Source organism: Pelophylax lessonae (assembly GCF_965119305.1).
Source record: "Pelophylax lessonae genome assembly, chromosome: 4".
In the NCBI taxonomy this organism is placed as follows: Eukaryota; Metazoa; Chordata; class Amphibia; order Anura; family Ranidae; genus Pelophylax; species Pelophylax lessonae.
In genome coordinates, this window is record NC_138771.1 from 227,806,830 (window position 1) to 227,826,885 (window position 20,056).

Sequence of the window (20,056 nt, forward strand, 5' to 3'; positions counted from 1 at the left end):
AACTTGTTCTCAGAGATCGGAATCAAGAATCTTGTCCAGATCTCAATGGATGGACCGCACGTCAACTGGAAAGTATTCAAAATACTCCAGAAGCAAGTGCAGGAAGATGCTGGAAAGTCCCTAATTAACATTGGTTCATGCGGGTTGCACATACTGCACAATGCGTTCAGAGATGGATGTAAAGCCACCGGATGGGAAGTTGAACACGGGCTCTCTAGCTTGTATTGGCTGTTCCATGATTGCCCTGCACATCACGAGGATTTTATGACAGCAACCGGTTGTAAAACTCCCATGCTTAAATTTTGTAAGCACCGGTGGATTGAGAATGTCAATGTTTCAGAAAGAGGATTACAACTCTGGCCACACGTCAAACAATACATTGAGATGGTAGAGAGAGGGAAATTACCCAATCCAAAAATAAAGTAATTTGAAGAGGTGAAGATGCGCTGTGCTGATCCTCTCTTCCCAGTGAAAGTGGGAATATTCAACAGCATTGCAAGAGAAGTCGACCCATTCCTCACCATGTATCAGTCTGACCAACCAATGCTGCAGTTTCTCTCTGGTGATATGTACAAACTGATTTAAGGTAAGGATAAACATAAATTCTGTTTTTGCTAATAATGTTTATTAATATGATATACACTGCAGTGCATTACAATTTGGCTTGTAAATGAGCAAAAAACACTTAATTTTACTTTTTTATAGGCATCATGGGACGATTTCTAAAGGAAAAGCATCTGGAAGAGGCCACATCCACTCTAAAGCTCCTCCATGTCCCTTATCAAGACAGCAGTCTGCACAAGGACTGTTCAAAGATTGACATTGGGTTTGCAGCAGAAACCACCCTGACCCAACTCAAGTCTTCCAAAAAAATTTCAGATAGGCAAAACCTAGAGATTAAAATGGACTGCAAGAAATTTTTGATCACACTCCTGGACAAGTTGCTGAAAAAGGCTCCAGTGCATCACATGTTGGTGAGAAGCATGCAGTGCCTTGACCCGAGACGCATGGCTGGAAGTAGTAAGGAACTCTGCGTAACGCAAATGAGAAGGATGTTGCACATACTTGTTGAGGCTAAACATGTAAATGAGGCAGTGTGCGACGATATCCTTAGGGAGTTTCGAGAGTTTTGTGATTTGGCTGCTCTTCAGGTGAAGTTCAGGGAATTTGACCCCAAAACTGATCGAGTGGACACCCTGCTCTATGAGACAATGGGAACAAAACCATCACTTTCCAGAGTGTGGAATGTGGTGAAGCTTCTTCTTGTGTTATCACATGGTCAGGCAAGCGTCGAAAGAGGTTTTTCAATCAACAAAGAATTGATAGTTGAGAATCAGAGGGAAAGATCTCTGGTGGCTCAGAGGCTCATTGTTGACCATGTCAGATCTGTAGGGGGCATAACCAAGGTAGAAATCACAAAGGAGCTGCTCCTTTCAGCTGCAGGAGCCAGGCAGAAGTACCATGGGTACCTGGATGAAGAAAAAAGAAAGAAAGAACAACAAGCTGTTGACTTAAAGAGGAAGGCTTTCACAGATGAGCTGGAAGATTTGAAAAAAAAGAGGGCTAGGATGGAGGCGGACATTTGTGCTCTCGAGAAATCAGCGGATGAATTTGCTGAAAAGGCTGAATCTTCAGGCAATCTGACCTTTATCAGCAAATCCAACAGTTTCCGCCGTACTGCAAAAGAAAAGAAAGATTCTCTGCTGAAAATTGAAAAACAGATTGATGAGAAGCTTTCAGAAATGAAAAATTAAATGGTGTTGATTGTTTTTTGGCAATGTTTAAGTTAACTTGTGACTGTTATCGGGTCAATTTATGGCACTTTATGTTCAGAACAGTGTTGCTGGACACTTTTTTATTTTTTAGTTGCTTCCCCTTGATTTATGTTATATCTCCTGTGGATTACGTTAATCCATTTCTAAGCGGTTCTCAGGGTTTATGTTATCAAACGTCGTTACTGTGCAAGCGTTATTTAAATAAATATTTCATATTCCACTGTACACTACAAAGCTTGTCATTTATATTAGTAAATATATGCTGGGTGTGACATAGATTTTCTTCTTATTTAACACGTATACATAGACATTTCATGAAACATTAGGTCATGAATATTTACGTGAAGTCATGGAAAAGTCATGGAATTTCAATGATGAAAATGTGTATGAACCCTGCTGGGACTGACTCTGGACTCCTCCGTGGTGATGGTCTTTCTTCCCGGGGACAAACTTTAGAAGTTGCAGGGAGAGATCTGATTAATGCTGGAAAGCGATCTCTCTTATCTACGGACATGCATGAGAGCCCTGGGTCTGATGGTGTCGACCTTCGAGGTGGTCTCATTCGCTCAGTTTCATTCCAGGCCTCTGCAAACGGAGATCGTTGTCAAGTGGAACAAGGATCCACAGTCTGTAGACAGAATGGGAAGTTTGAGCCGACTCACGAGGTCAATGCTCTATTGGTGGCTTCAGTCGCCTGCCCTGAGTCAGGGCAAGTCCTTTCTACCGCTGCTGTCGACGGTGGTCACCACAGATGCCAGCCTGTCAGGCTGGGGCGGAGTGCTGGATAACCTCTGTGCCCAGGGAGCCTGGTCAACAGAGGAGTTTTCTTTACCGATCAATGTTTTGGAACAGTCCAGCTTTGTCTGATCTATTGGACAAATCGGCTGCGCGGTCTCCCGGTTCTGGTCCATTCCGAAATGCCACGGCTGTGGCCTACATCAATCTCCAGGGGGGCACGAAGAGTGCCCAGGCAGCCCAGCAGGTGGTCGAGATTCTGCCATGGGCAGGATAGGTTCGGCTATATCCGCAGTTCACATTCCGGGAGTGGAGAATTGCCAAGCCGATTACCTGAGTTGTCAGGTTCTGGATCACGGGGAATGGTCCCTTCATCCAGGTTTATTTAGTCTCCTGTGTGTCCATTGGGGGACCCCGGAGGTTGACCCGTTTGCGTCTCGGCTAAACACGAAGGTGAAACCGTTCATGGCCAGAGCTCGAGATCCTCTGGCCGATGCCACAGACGCATTGATACCTCCTTGGAGCCAGTATCGGCTGATTTATGCCTTCCCTCTGATACAGCTGTTGTCAAGGTTTCTCCGCAGGGTGGCAGTGCAAAATGTTCCGGTGATTCTGGTGGCGCCAGACTGGCCTAGTCGGTTTAGGTACACAGGCCTAGTAACGATGGTCGCCAAGCCTCCCTTGCGGTTGCCTCTAAGGGAGGACCTGCTTTCTCAGGGGCCGATCTTCCATCCTGCTTTACGGTCGCTGGCTTTAACGGCATGGCTGTTGAAGGCAAGGTGCTGAGAGATGGAGGTCTCTCTGAGTCTGTGATCCTACCCTGCTAGGAAAGCGACTTCCAGAAAGATTTATCATCGCACATGGAAGATGTAAATTTCCTAGTGTGAATCGTAAAGACACTTTGCCTTTTTTCGGTGGCTAGGGTCTTGGCTTTCTTACAGACAGGAGTTGAGCAGCGGTTGGTAATTGGCACAATCAAATGTCGGCCTTGGCGATATACTTCTAATGCCCGTTGGCTGTTAATTCGCACCTTTACTTAAGGGTGCGTCATATGGCTCCTCCGAGAAGGTCCCCCTTGCCTCCTTTTGAGAATATTAGGGACATATCTTTGCCTTTGTTGTCTCAGAAGGTTGCCTTTTTGGTGGCTATTACTTCTGCTCGCAGAGTTTCTGGGTTGGCATCGCTTTTGTGTCGTTCGCCTTATTTGGTCATCCACAGAGATAAAATGGTTTTCTGACCTAATCCATTTTTTCTTCCTATGGTGGTGTTTGATTTCCATTTAAATGAAGACATTGTTTTGTCTTCACTCTGTCCTACGCCTAAGCATCCCAAGGAAATTGCCTTGCACTCTCTGGATGTGGTTCGGGTGATAAGGGTTTATTTGATGGTAACTGAGTCTTTAAGAAAATTGGACTCTCTCTTTGTTCTTACCGAAGGACCTTGGAAAGGTTTGATTGCTTCTGCCGCGACCGTATCCAGATGAATCAGGCAGACAGTTGTTCAGGCTTATTCACTGAAGGGTCAGGTTCCTCCTTTGCCTGGCTCATTCTACTAGTGCGCTGAGTGCCACTTGGGCTTTTCGCCATCAGGCCTCCGTAGTGCAAGTTTGTAAGGCAGTGACTTAGTTGTCTGTGCACACTTGTACAGAATTCTACAAGGTAGATTTGTTGGCATCTTCGGATGCTTCCTTTGGCCGCAAGGTTTTGCAGGCTGCTGTTTCATAAGAGAATTGTTTCTTTTTCTTTCGGGGTTTTTTTTTTAATGGGTAAGCTCCGGTTGTTCCTGGTTGAGCTAAGTTTAGCCTTTGGAGCTTACGTTTACTATCTGGTTTCTCTCTCCCCACCCCTCATGCCTACACTGCTTTGGGACGTCCCAATGGATAAGAAGTATGAGAGTTGCGTCTGTCAATGGACGATAGAGAAAACTGGATTTTTTAAAAATCTTACCGTAAAATCCTTTTCTCTTGAGTCCATTGACAGATGCAGCACCCGCCCCCCTGATATGAGGATGGTTTTGTGTCTTTCACTGCTTGCAAAAAAACTGTTTTGCTGGAGCAGGGTGTGTGGGGTTATGCCTCAGTTGTATATCTGCAGTGCGAGTTCTAAGGCAGGAGATTTGGTGATATCACTAGTGTGCTGCTCAATGTTCTCCTTGCTGGAGGCTCTGACATGAGGAAGCAGATCTTGCTTGAGACCAAGATGGCCAACTCCACACAGAGACTCTGCAAAACAAGGCATGGTAAGTCAGTAAATCTTGTGAAAGAAAATAGGTGCGCAGTCCTGAAGTGATGAGAAGTGAAGTGAAAGCAGCACTGAAATTTAAATTAAACGTGAGAAGATGGCAATATGGAAAACATTACCAAAGTGCGCTAACAAATAATGAACCAAGTGTTCAAAGGTGCATGGATGGTAACCGGATTTAAAAAATCATATGCATTCAGTCCAAAACAAAAGTGCAAAAACTGTGAAAAAGTCTTTCTTTTCAAATTGGAGTGAAGGTAAGGGAGTGTTGGGAGGTGGGTGGGGCCTCGTCCCAAAAAATGATCCAAAGTGATTCTCAGTGGCCTGATATACACATGTGGACACCCAGTGTTAGGAGTGGACTCTTACCACAATGTGGAGAGATGTGAGCATGTACTTGGTTGTGTCTAGAAGTCCCCAACTGATCAAGCTGGCAGGGATGGCTCTCGGAATGGACCGGAACAATCAGCTGCTTCCGAAGTGGGGGGGGATCTGTAGGCTTCCAAGCAGGGGGAGATGCCAAGACAGAGCAACCCAGAGAAAAGAAGAGGACTATAGTGCATTACCTTCGACTTTAATGATAAAACGAATGAGGGTACACTTACACATTCCGGACGAACAAACAGCAATCCCAGAAGCCGACTTGTTAGTGGAAACGCGTCGGGGGGAGCCAGCCGTGCTGTCATAGGTCCCGGTTTGTACTGCAGACACCCGCGACCGCCCTGTATTTGCTGTTTGTTCGTCCGGAATGTGTAAGTGTACCCTCATTCGTTTTATCATTAAAGTCGAAGGTAATGCACTATAGTCCTCTTCTTTTCTCTGGGTTGCTCTGTCTTGGCATCTCCCCCTGCTTGGAAGCCTACAGATCCCCCCCCACTTCGGAAGCAGCTGATTGTTCCGGTCCATTCCGAGAGCCATCCCTGCCAGCTTGATCAGTTGGGGACTTCTAGACACAACCAAGTACATGCTCACATCTCTCCACATTGTGGTAAGAGTCCACTCCTAACACTGGGTGTCCACATGTGTATATCAGGCCACTGAGAATCACTTTGGATCATTTTTTGGGACGAGGCCCCACCCACCTCCCAACACTCCCTTACCTTCACTCCAATTTGAAAAGAAAGACTTTTTCACAGTTTTTGCACTTTTGTTTTGGACTGAATGCATATGATTTTTTAAATCCGGTTACCATCCATGCACCTTTGAACACTTGGTTCATTATTTGTTAGCGCACTTTGGTAATGTTTTCCATATTGCCATCTTCTCAAGTCAGTAAATCTGCAGGGAGACCACAAGCACTAATTTTGATTAGTCCTTTGTCCTCTGCTTTTTTTATGGCACAGCTTCCCGAGTTCAGTTTCTCCTCAATGTTCAGCTATGTCTAGTGGTTCCCTTGACTGCTATAGGCAGCGAGTGAAAAATGTAAACTTTTTTCTAGGTAAATATGTTAGTTATGTTTAAAAGAGAGACATGCAAGTTTTCAGATGCAATTTAATGGGTAATACTAGCATTTTGTATAAACTTCCAAGCTGTTAGGAAAAAAAATATAATCATAGTATAGAGGGATCACTAATTCTTTTTTGTTGTCGTTTTCAGGTAGTAGAGAATCAGCCTTTGTTTATGCCATCTCTTCTGCTGGAGTTGTATTTGCTATCACAAGGGCATGCAGTCAAGGAGAGCTGAAGTCCTGCTCATGTGATCCTAATAAAAAAGGTTCTTTTAAAGACATCGGAGGCAGCTTTGACTGGGGTGGCTGCAGCGATAACATAGACTATGGTATTAAATTTGCTAGAGCATTTGTAGATGCAAAGGAAAGAAAAGGAAAAGATGCAAGGGCTTTGATGAACCTTCACAACAACAGAGCTGGAAGAAAGGTACAAGTTTACTTTTTCTACTGTAATTGGCAGTGCTGTTGCACATGCCATGGCATAAAAAAATTAAGGTTACTAAATGTCTAAAGCAAGGATAATCTTATAAAGTGAATAACATAATTTGACTGCAGCTCAATAAAGGACAAAAAAAAAAAGAGTTCAGAGTTCGGGTTAAAGATGAGTTTGAAGATACCCAAGTATGAACTACTACCCACTCACTACCTTGTGTGTTGTTGACCTCACTGGCAATAGTAACTCTGTAAGAGTGTCAGAGATTCACAGCTGAGATGGGAGAGACTATTCATGGAGTAACTATACCTGACCGTTTCACCAATATAAGATTTAGGATTGATAAGGAAACCATTAAACAAAAACAAAACTCATTCTTCACGCTTTGACCACACGTTGCTGACATTGATACCATCAGGCACATTGTCCTTTGAGACTTTTTCTCTCTTTCTTACTTTCTTACTCTCACTCTATTCTTTCTTGCTTTATTCCTTTTTTTTTCCCCCGGTATCCTCAACCTTCTTCTTTTTAGATGAAAAGGTCTTTATCACTCCATATCCCTTGCTATACTTCAACTGGCTGACGCCCCTCTGGCTTAGTGGCCGAGAACGTGCTGTAACTCAGCTTGTTTCCTAATAAACTCTCTTTTATATTTGCCAAAATATGTATGGGAGATGAAGCAAAATTATTTTTTCTGGATTTAGTGAAAAACTGCTCCGTGTGGAAGAACACCAACAAAGCTCATAACTTAGATGAATGACAAACATAGTAAGGTTAGAATAAAATTCGTTTGCTTAAAGCCTGAATAGATATTTTTGATGTCTGTTTTACTTTGCTTGCCCTTAACCCTACATTGTACTGTTACTTTTTGCATGGCAATTGGTCTATGCATTTATTTACCTTGTTGCACTTTCTGTTTGAATTTCCTTTGCCTATGTCTAGGCATTGTTGTATCCTATTGCAAAAATCCTTCTAATAAACATATTGAAACAAAAAAAAAAAAAAGCCTGAAACAGACATTCCCCTACCCTCAGTAGAATGTTCCTAAATACAAAGTCAAAGCTACATCATAGTGATTTTGAACCAAGAATTTGAATGTCCCAGAACCTGCCGGAAACTGCAACATGTGAGAATAGCTTAATTCTAATATACATTTTAATATACATAAATATATACAATAATTTAAAACTATTGTTATCTAATACAATCTATTACACAATAGTACAACCATAAAGATAGTGCGTGTGGTCTGTGTGTTAATTGATTCTTCTGTCTTTGTGATCTAGGCTGTCAAGAGGTTCATGACACAAGAATGCAAATGCCATGGAGTAAGTGGATCATGTACTTTAAGGACATGCTGGCTAACTATGGGGGATTTTCGAAAATCGGGAGATTTTCTTCGTAAAAAATATAATGGAGCTATTCAAGTTGTTATGAATCAAGATGGAACAGGCTTTACAGTGGCAAATAAAAGATTTAAGAAGCCTACTACCAATGATCTTGTATACTTTGAGAATTCACCTGACTACTGTATCAGAGACAGGGATGCTGGTAAGTTCTATATCAATAGATATTTTTGTTAAAAGCATTATGCATAGTTTTTACTTTACAGGTTAAATCCACCTTTAATATCATTTTACATGTTACACCAACTTTTAGGGTGTAACATGGTTCCAAGCACACCCTTACCCACAAGCCAGCTCTCCCCCCTGACAGTGTGTGAGGGGTCTTCTCCCCTGCAGCAGCTATCAAGTTTCAAATGATCAAAATTCTATGAATAAATAAACTACAAGTCTAATTTCTAGTGTGGCAGACTGACATTTAGTTCTCAATGGAACAAGAATGCAGTGACCACTGCACTTGTAGGCCATTGACACTTCATCCAGCTTTCTATCTGAAAGCCTCTTCCTCACTATGGCAAAGGGCTGTCAGAAGAGTCTGCAAGAGGTAACACTGCACCTGCCTATCCACTGATGATGTCTGCAATGCTTTGCAGGCTAACGTACAAAAAAGATGGACTTAACCTTTAAAACTATTTCTAAAGTTAACGATTCAAAGCTGTGTGTTAAGTGGACACTGTAATGCCCATCTTCCTTCCCAAGAAATCAATGATACCTCACCTCCTAAAGGCAGCAAGGAATCTGATCCTGATGTTTAGAAGGACATATAGACCACCATCACCTGTGGTCAAGTGAATATTGTGAGTAGACAGAACACAACTGGTGGAAGAAATTAAAAGAAAGTGGAGTACATAAACTATTAAAAAACCTGGGCGCACTTGCTATAGTTTAAAAAAATTGATTTCTTTAAATCGCTCTTGGAGAGAGCCTCAGATACTATTTTACAGTAGAATGTGCTATATCATATACCTTCTGAATTACCTCTGAATAAGCCCAATTTACAAGAGGCATAACTACTACTGGTGACCAAAGTCTTAAGCAGAGACTAACACCCTTCTGCCTCTGTGCCTGTTTGATTCTGGTATATGTAAGACATAAAATAATACTCTTTTAACTTGCACTGTAAAACCGCACTGTCTTTGTTCTGTTCCCTGTATGGACACATTTAATAATAACAATTAATTCAGTAAAAAAATAAATATATATATTAATTTTAGCTTCCATACCTAGTGGTTTACTGAGCTGAAACAAGAAAGCAGCTAGTCAAGTCTAAACTCTTGTTCTCACACTTATTACAGGTCTGCAACTTAACAAAAGTAGTAATGACGGCCCCAAAACCTGCTTCTTTAAAAAAGCAACCCAGCAATGGCAAGCCCCATCTCTTATCCAGAGCAATATTACATTTACAGACCATGTAGTGGATAATACTCAGTGGACAGGTGATGTTTTCCTGAATCCCTTCCTCAGACCACTTCTTTGTCACCATTAGGCAGCCGAACAATTTGGCAGGAGCCAATTCCTGGGCTAAAACTAAAGCAAATATAAGGAAACATGTGGATGATATTTTCAGAATCAAATGCTAGTCCAGCAGAATTATGTAGCATTTTATAGATGACTACAGCTTATACCTGAAGTGAGGGGCTTGCATTCAGACTAACTGTACCAACTTGATACACCAGTTCATGGTGTAGCAGCCGTTCATGTGAATTTACATCCCAGGACCCACTTAGATTGACTTTATGCACCACTGAATGCAGTGTTTACTGGGGTAAAATTCAACCTTTTTGCGTTCTAGCAAGGTAGGTCATCAAAATTTCTAACTGGGAGTTCCCCGGCCAGGCTTCCAGGTATGACAATAAAATAAATCAATGTTTTACAAAGCTGCACAGTTTATTAATACTTACTGGGGTCCATTGACTGCATAGGTTATTTTCTGGAAAATGTGACGTTCCACTTTTTTAACCTTTTGGAAAAATTAAACCAATAAAAACAAATTCTCCCAGATCAAGATTTAAAACTGAAAATGAAATGCACTACATCTACCCTAAGTGATCATTACTATTCACAATGGAGAGCAATGACATAACGTTGCTGCTCAGTGGATCTACTTTTAATGAACAGCTATTATACACAAAATCTTTTTTTTTTTTTTTTGGTTTTTGATGTGACGTACTTATCAGCCCTAATGGGAATAGCAGTTTCCAATGTTAGATATCAGTGTGGTGACTTCACTTTCAGAATCCACATCTTTCTGTATATCAGGACTTGAAATGTATTGATTATGATGTCAGATTTACATAGAATGAGCTGATGTAGAGAGTGCACTTAAGGAATGAAATAAGCAAAGATGCACTTAACCTGATTTTATAATGTTCCTCTCAGACTGTGCTATTTTCTCTGAATTTCAATTGTATGTCTGGTATTAACTGTTCGCATAAGGTCACTTTGAAAGGAATGACGTATTTCTAAGATTTAAAAGAAGTACTTCATTTTAGCTTCCTTCTTATTTTTTTCTTTTGTGCTGTCTTAGAATTCTGTTTACTATAAACATTACTATACCCAGGACTTATTTTTTCAGTTCTGTCTCTCCTGGCAGCCCTGTTTCCTCCAACCTGTCACTAAACACAGAAGGCGGTAGAGGAACTTTTTGTTTTACTCACTTCCTCTACCTGTGTGCTATTGCTGGGCACCCCCTATATGGGCAGGGTGGAACATGTGTTGGTGAGTGCCATGGGTCCCAACCCTGCACTGTTTAAAAAAAAAAAAAATTGCTGGCTGCTTCTCTGTAAATTTTTTGTGAAAGAGCTGTGGGCAAAAAGGCAGCTGTGAGGAGGTTGGAGGTAGTGCAGAGGTGCCAGCTGGAGGGTGGGTGGATTTCTGAAGAGGTGAGAGTTATGAAGGAAAGGGGGTACGTTTTTGTAAAGAGGTGAGAGCTAGGAAGGGTGAATATTTGTGCAGTGGTGGGAGCTGGGGAGGGGGGTGAATTTGTCCATGGACAAGAGGGGAGTCGAGATGGGGGATGTTTGAAGAGGTGAGAGCTTTGAAGGCTATGGGGGGTGGTTGCACAGAGAGAAGCAGCTGTGGGGAAGTTAGGGGGTTGTGTAGAGCTGAAGGCTGTAGGGAGAAGGTTGGAAGATTGTGTAGAGGTGAAAGATTGGGGATTGAGGTGCAGAGAGAGGTTAGTTGTTGACAGAGGCTGCAAAGGTGAATTGTGGACCAGAGATGCTAAGGTGAACTGTGGACAGGGGTGCAGAGTTGAGCTTTGGGCAGGGGTACAAAGGTGAGCTGTGGATAGGGAAAGAAGAGGTAAGCTATGGCTGGGGGGATAAAAGGTGTGTTGTGAAAAGTGGAGGAAGTTGTAAGCTGTGGTGCAGGTGAGATGCGGTGAGCTGTGGATGGGGAGTAAGCAAGAGGTGTGCAAAGGTGAGCAAATAGATGGTTGCTTTTGGGGGTAGGGTATATGGAAGTACTGTTCCTTGTGCTGATTTTTGTCTGTGTCCTGTGTGATACACATATCTCAGCACTGCACAGTATGCACTCCTGAGCCATATGTGTTATATACGTCTGAGTGTGTTCCAGGTTCCCAAACCTTGTGCAATTCACAGATGATATGGTGTTACTTGTTTGAGGGATTTTAGCAATCTTTATTGTAGATCCATACCTGTTTCTGTTCTTGAGTTACTGATGAAGTTCCTGTTTCTGTTCTTGGGTTACTGATGAAGTTCCTGTTTTTGCCTTCATAAAAATGAGTACAGGGTCTGGTTTTAAAATAACCATCTTTGAGAGTTTGAATCTTCTTTTGCTAGGGATGTCTGTAATTTGATTTCAAGGTTTGTGCCAACTTCTGAGAAGAACAGTTTGCCAATACCACAAGCAAGGGTATTGAGCATTTGTACACAGTGTACTATAGCATGGAAAAACAGTTTGTACTGTTGGACAGTTGAAAAGCATTATAGCTGATTACAGATTTAAAATGTAATTTCAGTCAAAACCTAAGTTTAAATCTACTCCCACATCAATTCTAAGGCTACTCTATCTACCCTATAAAAGAAAAGATGTCTATACATTCCTATCCTGAAGTTGCTCTGGTCTGGTCACATGATTGGGTGCCAGCACCTTATATTGATTGGAACTCATGCAAAAAAAAAAAAAGTATATTGTGGGGGTCTTCCCCCAAAATCCATGCCAGATCCTTGTCTGAGCATGCAGCCCAGCAGGCCAGGAAAGGGGAGGACAAGTGTGTGCCTCCCTGAACCATACCATGTCACTTACCCTCAACATAGGGGGATACTTTACCAGGTGGAGACCCCCCTGCCAAAGCACCTTGTCCCCATGTCAAGTGACAGTGTGCACAAAGCATGTGAGGGTGTAAAGTGTCTCAATAAACACAAAGTATATGGTGGTATATTGACCTTAAAAGGAATGTACACCACAAAATTAATCCTACATAAATAAATAAATACTTACATGAAATAAATGCATATACCATACAAAATAGCAATGGGTTATCAATAAATTAAGTGTATTAAAATAAGTGATAGTAGTTCATAAAGTGACAATGTGCACAAAATATATGAGGGAGGGTATATTAACCTCGAGACAAGTGTCTACATAAACACAGTATAAAAGTGTGTATTGACCTTCAAGAATGATCAATAAAGTGACAGTGTGCACCAAATATAAATAAAGTGACAGTGTGCACAAAATGTATGAGGGTGTACTAACCTCAAGACAAGTGTCTCAATGAATACGCAGTAAATGTGGGTAAGTTGAACCTCAAACAGATAGGTACTATACACAATATCATGAAAAGTGACAATGGGTGATGTGTAATTGTGCATATATTAATATATAAGGTGCTTCATAGATATAGTGACTAAAAAGTTTGTATAAAATATTAAAGTGGCTAGAGTCCTGCCATAAGGTGCGTAAATCTTGTGCCAGGAAGTATCAACGTAGATGATGCCTTATGTGGGGATATCCACCCTTTGAGAAATATTGAAGATATGCGCTCACCAGAAGGGAGCAGGTCACACAGACCTATCGGGCTCTTCAAGCAAAGATTCTGGATGGATCACACTCTCCACTCCTCTCCTAACTGGATAGATACACCAAATCCTCCAGGGGGCAGGGAAAGGAGGGCAGGTGGCACAGACCTATCAGGCTCAGTATTCCTGGATGGAGACTCTCCACTCCTCTCCTCCTAGCAGGGTCAATCCAACCAAATCCTCCAGGGTACTCATGGGAGGTTTAGCATAGGAGACAAAGGGGCGAATATAGTGTAATATTGCCTTTATTTAACTAAAACTTGGTAATAAATAGGGGTGCTTACATATGTAGTGCCATCCTAGCACTGGAAGGAATGCCAAAGTAAATGTGTCACGCAGTCTCGTATGGAGCTGGGGATCCCCTGGTATCGGGTAGGCGGAGGCTGGCTTGCGTTCCACCGCTAGCAGGATGTGATGTCACAGGTGTTGTAATTTCCGGGTGTTGTAATTTCCGGGCGATACTCAGACCACAATGCATTTTGCGGGATTGCGTCTTCAGGAAGTCTGGCCACTTCCCTGTTTTTACATTTTGAAAAAGTGGTTATATCCATTTTTTAGGGGGCAGCAGGTCACCATAAGTGTTACCATTACTAGGAACCAGGCGCCTTCACACCCATTTCTCACCTTGTCCCCATGTTGATGAGGACATGGGGAAGCCACCTTTAACAATAGATGGCCCCCAGATCCCACCCCTCATGTAAAGGAGTATGGGGTAATTAACATGTAACCCATACCCACACAGAAAAAAAAAAAAAAAAAAGCCTGCTGATATCGGACTGTTCCTTTTGCTTGACACTCGCCGAATGACTGCTCCTTTTGCTAGCCACTGAAGTAAACAAAGGTCCATACATCATCAATGGCATCACCGTGGCACCACAACCCTTATGATGTCATTGACCAAATGTGGACACGCCCATATATGGTCAATTATGTCATCGAGTGACCCCCCCACGCCCTTGTTTACTTTTTGGTTTGGGAGGAGCGGAGTGTCATTTAGTGAGTGTCAAGTTATAGAAGCAGTCGGTTGTTGGTGGGGCAATCTTTTTTTTTTTTTTCAGTGCGGGTTGGCTTTCGTCGTTTATTGTGATTGACATAGACCTACATCGCTAAACAATTTTATTTACATTTCTTTGGTGAATGAGTAGGAAAACTATGCATTCCATGGGGGGGGGGGGCAGAATCTGGGGGCCCCCTTTGATGTTAAATGGGGCTTCCAGATTCTGAAAATCCCCCTCATCTACTGACCCCCGCAATCACCAGGCCAGGACCAGGGTATTGGGGAAGAGTCCTGTACCCAAAGTAAAGAGCCCCCCCTCCATGCTGAGGGCATGTGGCCTGATATGGTTTGTAAGGGGCCGCGCTCTCATTTCTCAACTTTTCTGGCCTTCCAGGCTGCATGCCCAGGTGAGGGTCTGGTGTGGATTTTGGTGGGACCTTACACCTTTTTTCTCAAGTCGTCTTCCAGGACAGCCCATGAGACCTAGGGCTCCTCCTACCAGGACAGGAAACACATTAAAATCCAATCAGATAGAAGGCGGGCCTCTGGTCCTCACACTTCAGTATTAGTTTTTCCTCCGGACAGGGGGTAACATGTTCCTGGAACCTGCTCTCCTGGTCTCATGGTCTGTCCTTTGAAGACTTGGGAAAAAATTTACTTACCTCTCCTCGCCCAAGTGTGGTACCTCTGCTAGGTCAGGGGGAGGGGGGCGCTTTTCTCCTGTCCTTAAAGCCTGGGGAAGGTTACAACCGTCGCTGGTGTCAGGAAGGCAGGGGGAGTCCTTTCCACTGCAGTGGCAGCGTCCTTGCATGGAGCAGCCAGGCTGCGTTCCTGTGATCGCTGCTGATTTCAAAAATTGGTGCCACGCAGGGTCGGAAGGGGCGGAACTCCTGCATTCCACTCTGGCCTAGGAATTGACGGGGTCTCTTCTGGTTTCAGTGACATCATCGACGGGCACCGGAAACACTGGTTTCCGGTTTCCAGAGACGCGAACAGGAGAATTACTGGGCAGCCAGTGTTTAGGTGAAACCCAGCGGAGGCTGCGGGACACCAACAGAGCGGGATGGATCCCTCTGCAGTAACCGCTCAGGCGGTGGAAGCGGGCTCTGGCACCTGCACCTCTCAGGTAAGCCTGGGGAGTCTTCCCTCTTGCAAAGCCTGTAGGGGCTTCCTTTTTCCTTTTCCTCCATAGACTGTTTGGGGGCTGGTAAAGAGGGGCACCTTTTTCACTCTTAACACATGGGTGTTTATTTTGGGGCCTGTTTTACAAGGGGTCTTAATCAGAAAATACTTTTCTCTTACGTCCTCCGACAGTCGCCGCCTCCTCTAAGTCATTACTGTTGGGTATTGTCTTCCTATCCGTAGGAATAGCTAGGCATATAGACTTAGTCCAAAGACAAAAGGCATTAGCATATACACACCCATGGGGGCTGTCCCATCTGGTCAATACCCCCCCTGCATCACCACTCCCAACTCAGTTTTAATCTGCCTAGCGTCAGGAATAGTCAGGCTTGCCTTGTGCTGGGGCTTCAGTCTCAGCCTTCCTAATCTTTTATTTGATTTTCTTTGAAAATGTCAGTTTTTTTCTCTTACTTTACTAGCTGTTTATTTTGTCAGCTTCTAGTGTTAGTCTTCTCTTCGGATGAAGATGGATCATGCGGTGCTGGGATTCGGACTGGCCGCCCTGGTTCTCCAGAGCAAAACTGTCAGATGGACACCCAGCCCGCCATCGAGCGTTCAGCTATGGTTCGCCCTGGCATTACGAACGACCCATCCCTGTTCGCTACAGGGATGCAGCCGTGAGGTGGCTACCTCACAGGACTAGTCTGCGGTGCTGCAGCGTCATGTCCCTGGCTCACAGCACTCCCTGTCAGATGAGGACAGAGGTTTTCCGTGCATGGAGGCTCCCCACGCCATCTGGTACAGGTAAGTACTTTTCTGTGTGGGGCCTCTGTTTGGGGTGACAGTCTGTGTTGCTGTGTGTTCCCCATGTCTGTGCCTGTGTGACTCCCTGTGCGATCCCTGTGGGGTTCGCTTGTGCAGATCGGTATGTTGCCTTGGGGGTCCCTGTCCCTGTGTCACCTTAGGTGCATGTTGGGGGTGCAGACGTTTGTGCTTGTGCGGCGACCGCAGCGGTGCATTTTTGCGCGGTCCGCCATCTTTACTGTGGGCACACATGTATAGCTCCTCTGGGGCGATCATGCATGTCATTTTGGCGCCATCCGCCGCCATTTTGTGGGCGGTGGAACGATCGGTCCGGCCGCATGTCAGCGGCCATTTTGGCGTAGCCTCCAATGCATCCCTATGGGGCAGCCATTTTCCCGGGGTCTGGCTTATAGTCCAGCCCTCTCCAGCAGCACTTCCTTTTCCATCAGCAGCAAGGACACTGGTAGCAACGCTCTGCGGGCTCTGCAGGTTATCACTCTCAATTTTCTTCTGTATATTGCTTCTGGCTCAGTTTCTTTTCTCCTTTGGGGGTCTTTCATAGCTGTGACAGTAGCGGTGGGCTGCGCACGCCGCAGCGCTCTTAAAGGGGACAGTACACTGTTTTCGCACTGTAGTTTGTTTTGATAACTTGAGCCATGGATTCTCAGGAAAGCAAGTTTCCTCCAGCTTTAGTGGGGGGCCCCAGTTTTCCTGGGGCTCCGTTGCGACCTGATCTGGCTGCTGTAGTAGCGACTTTGGTGGCAAATATGGAAATGCTGATGTCTGAATGGGCTGCGAGAAAGAGGCCCAGGTTGTCTCTCTCTTCTGATTCAGATGGGGATATGGCTGCTGCTGCTGCTGCGAGCGTGCCCTTTTCAGGGTCCCGTTCATCCTTAGACCCCCCGGGGTCTGAGGGGGAGGCTGAAATGGAGGGTGGTGATACATCCTCCCCGGGGTCACCTGAAGGACGGGCGACCATGGATGAATTAATTGTTTCTGTTAAAGAAACTTTGCATTTAGAGGATGAGCCCTGTCCTCCGGGCGTTGTGTCCTCATTTGGGACGCACAGGACCCGCAAGTCTGCACAGGTTTTTTCCCTGCCCAGCGGAATTCCATTACACTGTTAATGAAATGTGGCGCACGTTAAAACGTCCATTCCTGGTACCTAGTCGTTTCAAATTGCTTTATCCCTTTGCACCGGCTACGGAATCACGATGGTGTGTGCCTCCACAGGTGGATCACACTGTGGCCGTGTTGAAGAAGGCTACCTTGGTTCCTACTGAGGATACCCCGGTTTTCCGGGATCCCACGGACCGGCAGTTGGAGTCTCTGGCTCGCCATTCCTATACGGTGGCGGGTTCGTTGCTCAAACCCGTTTTCGCATCTGTTCTGGTGGCTCAGGCGGTGACTGATTGGACTAAGATGCTTAGGTGCAATCTCGTGTCTGATGGTGTTCCACCTGCCCGGCTGGAAATGGTGGATCAGCTCCACCAAGGAGTCGTGTATTTGTGTGATGCAGCCTTGCATGAGGCCCCCTTAGTGGCTCGCCTCTCTGGTGTCGCGGTGCTTAACCGGCGACTGATATGGCTGAAGAGCTGGTCGGCTGACTAGTCCTCACGGAAAACAGTTGCTGATTTTCCATATGCTGGTTCTCGCCTTTTTGGCGAGGCGTTGGATGCCCTGGTGAAAGGTGTCACGGGGGGCAAGAGCACCTTGCTGCCCCAGAACCCGAAGAACAAGTCCTTTCGTGGCAAGCGGGGTTCTGCGCCTAGATCCAATCAGGGGTCCTTTCGTACCCTTCGGAATCAATCCAAGGGTAAGCCCTTCAAGGCCCAGGGCAGCCAGAAGAAGCCCTGGGAGGGCAAGCAGGAGTCGGGCAATGCCGGCTCGGCGGGTCAATCCGACTCTGCCTGAAGGGGCGCCCTCACCCGTTTCAGGGGGGGGGGACGCTTGCGCGGTTTCCTCCAACCTTAGTTGCTCCGGATATCGGACAGGTGGGTTCAGGAAATCATTCGATCAGGATGCGTGATCGAATTCCTTTCCCGGCCGGCGGGCAGATTCTTTCTCTCGAAGCTTCGCTTGCCTCCTGGGCGTCGGCGGGACCTGCATCAAGCGGTGTAGGACCTTCTTGCTCAGGGGGTGATTGTCCCGGTACCTCATCGGGACAGGTTTCGGGGATTCGTTCCAATCTGTTCGCGGTGCCCAGGAAGGGGGGTACAATGCGTCCTGTTCCCTATATGGGAATGTTTCTGGACTCTGCTCAGGCAAAGGTGTTCTTGCCGGAGGACCAGCTCCGGACTTTGCGGGACGAGCTCGGGTCCCTCAGGGACAACCCGTCCTCGTCACTCAGGACCTGTATGCGGGGCCTGGGGTTGATGGTTCCGGCCTTCGAGGCGATACCCTTTGCCCAGTTCCACACGCGGGCTCTCCAGATGGAGATCCTGGCCAGGTGGGACAGACTTCCACGGTCCTTGGATCTGGATGTCTCCTTGAGTCGCCAGACCAGATTGGCTCTTCTATGGTGGATCCAGTCCCCGTCGGTGGCGGAAGTCCTTCCGTCCGTTGGTGTGGACAGTGGTTACCACGGACGCCAGCCCGTCGGGCTGGGGTGGAGTCCTGGGCAACCTGTCTGCCCAGGGCACTTGGTCGGAAGAGGAGTCCTCCCCCCGATAAATGTGCTGGAACTACGAGCGATAAAACTCTGTCTCTTCCAGTGGTCGGACCGTCTCCGGGGCCTGCCTGTTCGCGTACAGACGGACAATGCTACCGCGGTGGCTTACATCAACCACCAGGGGGGCACCAGGAGTGCTCGAGCGGCCCGGGAGGTGACCGACATTCTGTCTTGGGCGGAGACTCATGTCCCGGCAATCTCGGCAGTTCACATTCCGGGTGTGGAAAATTGGCAAGCCGACTATCTGAGCCGCCAGGGGGAATGGTCCCTACACCCGGAAGTCTTTCAGATGCTGTGTGCGAGGTGGGGATCCCCAGACGTGAATCTGGTCGCATCCCGGCTAAATCGAAAGGTGGAAAGGTTCGTGGCAAGAACGCGCGATCCGTTGGCGGACGCCTCGGATGCGTTGGTGGCCCCTTGGCATCAGTATCGTCTGATGTACGCCTTTCCTCCGATTCAGTTACTATCCCGGTTCCTTCGCAGATTGGTCTCGGAACCGCACATGGTGATTCGGGTGGCGCCAGACTGGCCTCGCCGGTCCTGGTACGCCGACGTTGTTCACCTGGCAGTGGTGCCTCCGTGGCGTCTGCCTCTGTGGGAAGATCTCCTGTCTCAAGGTCCGATCTTCCATCCTGCTTTACAGTCGCTGGCTTTAACGGCCTGGCTGTTGAGACCCAGGTCTTGAAGGACAAGGGTCTATCCCCTGAGGTTATCCCTACCCTGATCAAGGCTAGGAAATCCTCCTCTGGTAAGATCTATTACCGTACCTGGAAAGCCTATTTCACCTGGTGTGAGTCCAGGGGGTTCTCCCCTCGTTCTTACTCGGTGTCGAGAATCTTGGCTTTCCTCCAGTCTGGAGTGGATCAGCGCCTGGCGCTGGCCACTATAAAGGGCCAGGTGTCTGCACTGGCTGTCCTTTTCCAACGCCCTGTGGCGTCTCATTCCTTGGTGCGCACTTTCATTCAAGGTGTGCGACATCTGGCTCCTCCCAGGAAGGAGCCTTTACCTCCATGGGACTTGAACTTGGTTCTGTCCGCGTTACAGCGTGCTCCCTTTGAAAACATCAGGGAGATATCGTTGCCTCTGCTGTCGAAAAAGGTTGCTTTTCTAGTGGTGATCACTTCGGCTCACAGAGTGTCGGAGCTGGCGGCGTTGTCCTGCCGCTCCCCTTACTTGATAATTCACAAGGATAAGGTGGTTTTGCGACCACCCCCATCCTTCCTTCCCAAGGTGATCTCTGAATTTCACCTTAATGAGGACATTGTCCTGCCTTCGCTTTGTACGAAGCCTAAACATCCAAAGGAGATTGCCTTGCATTCCTTGGATGTTGTCAGGGCGATCAGGGTTTACCCCTCGTCTACGGAATCCTTTTGGAAGACGGATT

General features: G+C 46.0%; 1 protein-coding gene across 1 annotated transcript in view; it reads left to right on the forward strand.

Moving 5' to 3' along the window:
• Positions 1 to 20,056, forward strand: part of WNT2 (Wnt family member 2) — a 201,382-nt gene that overhangs the window by 73,820 nt on the left and 107,506 nt on the right. Inside the window, exons 3-4 of the mRNA XM_082255309.1 lie at positions 6,347 to 6,624; positions 7,917 to 8,181. Of these exons, the coding sequence (XP_082111435.1) occupies positions 6,347 to 6,624; positions 7,917 to 8,181 (543 nt within the window). The remainder of the gene's footprint in view (positions 1 to 6,346; positions 6,625 to 7,916; positions 8,182 to 20,056) is intronic.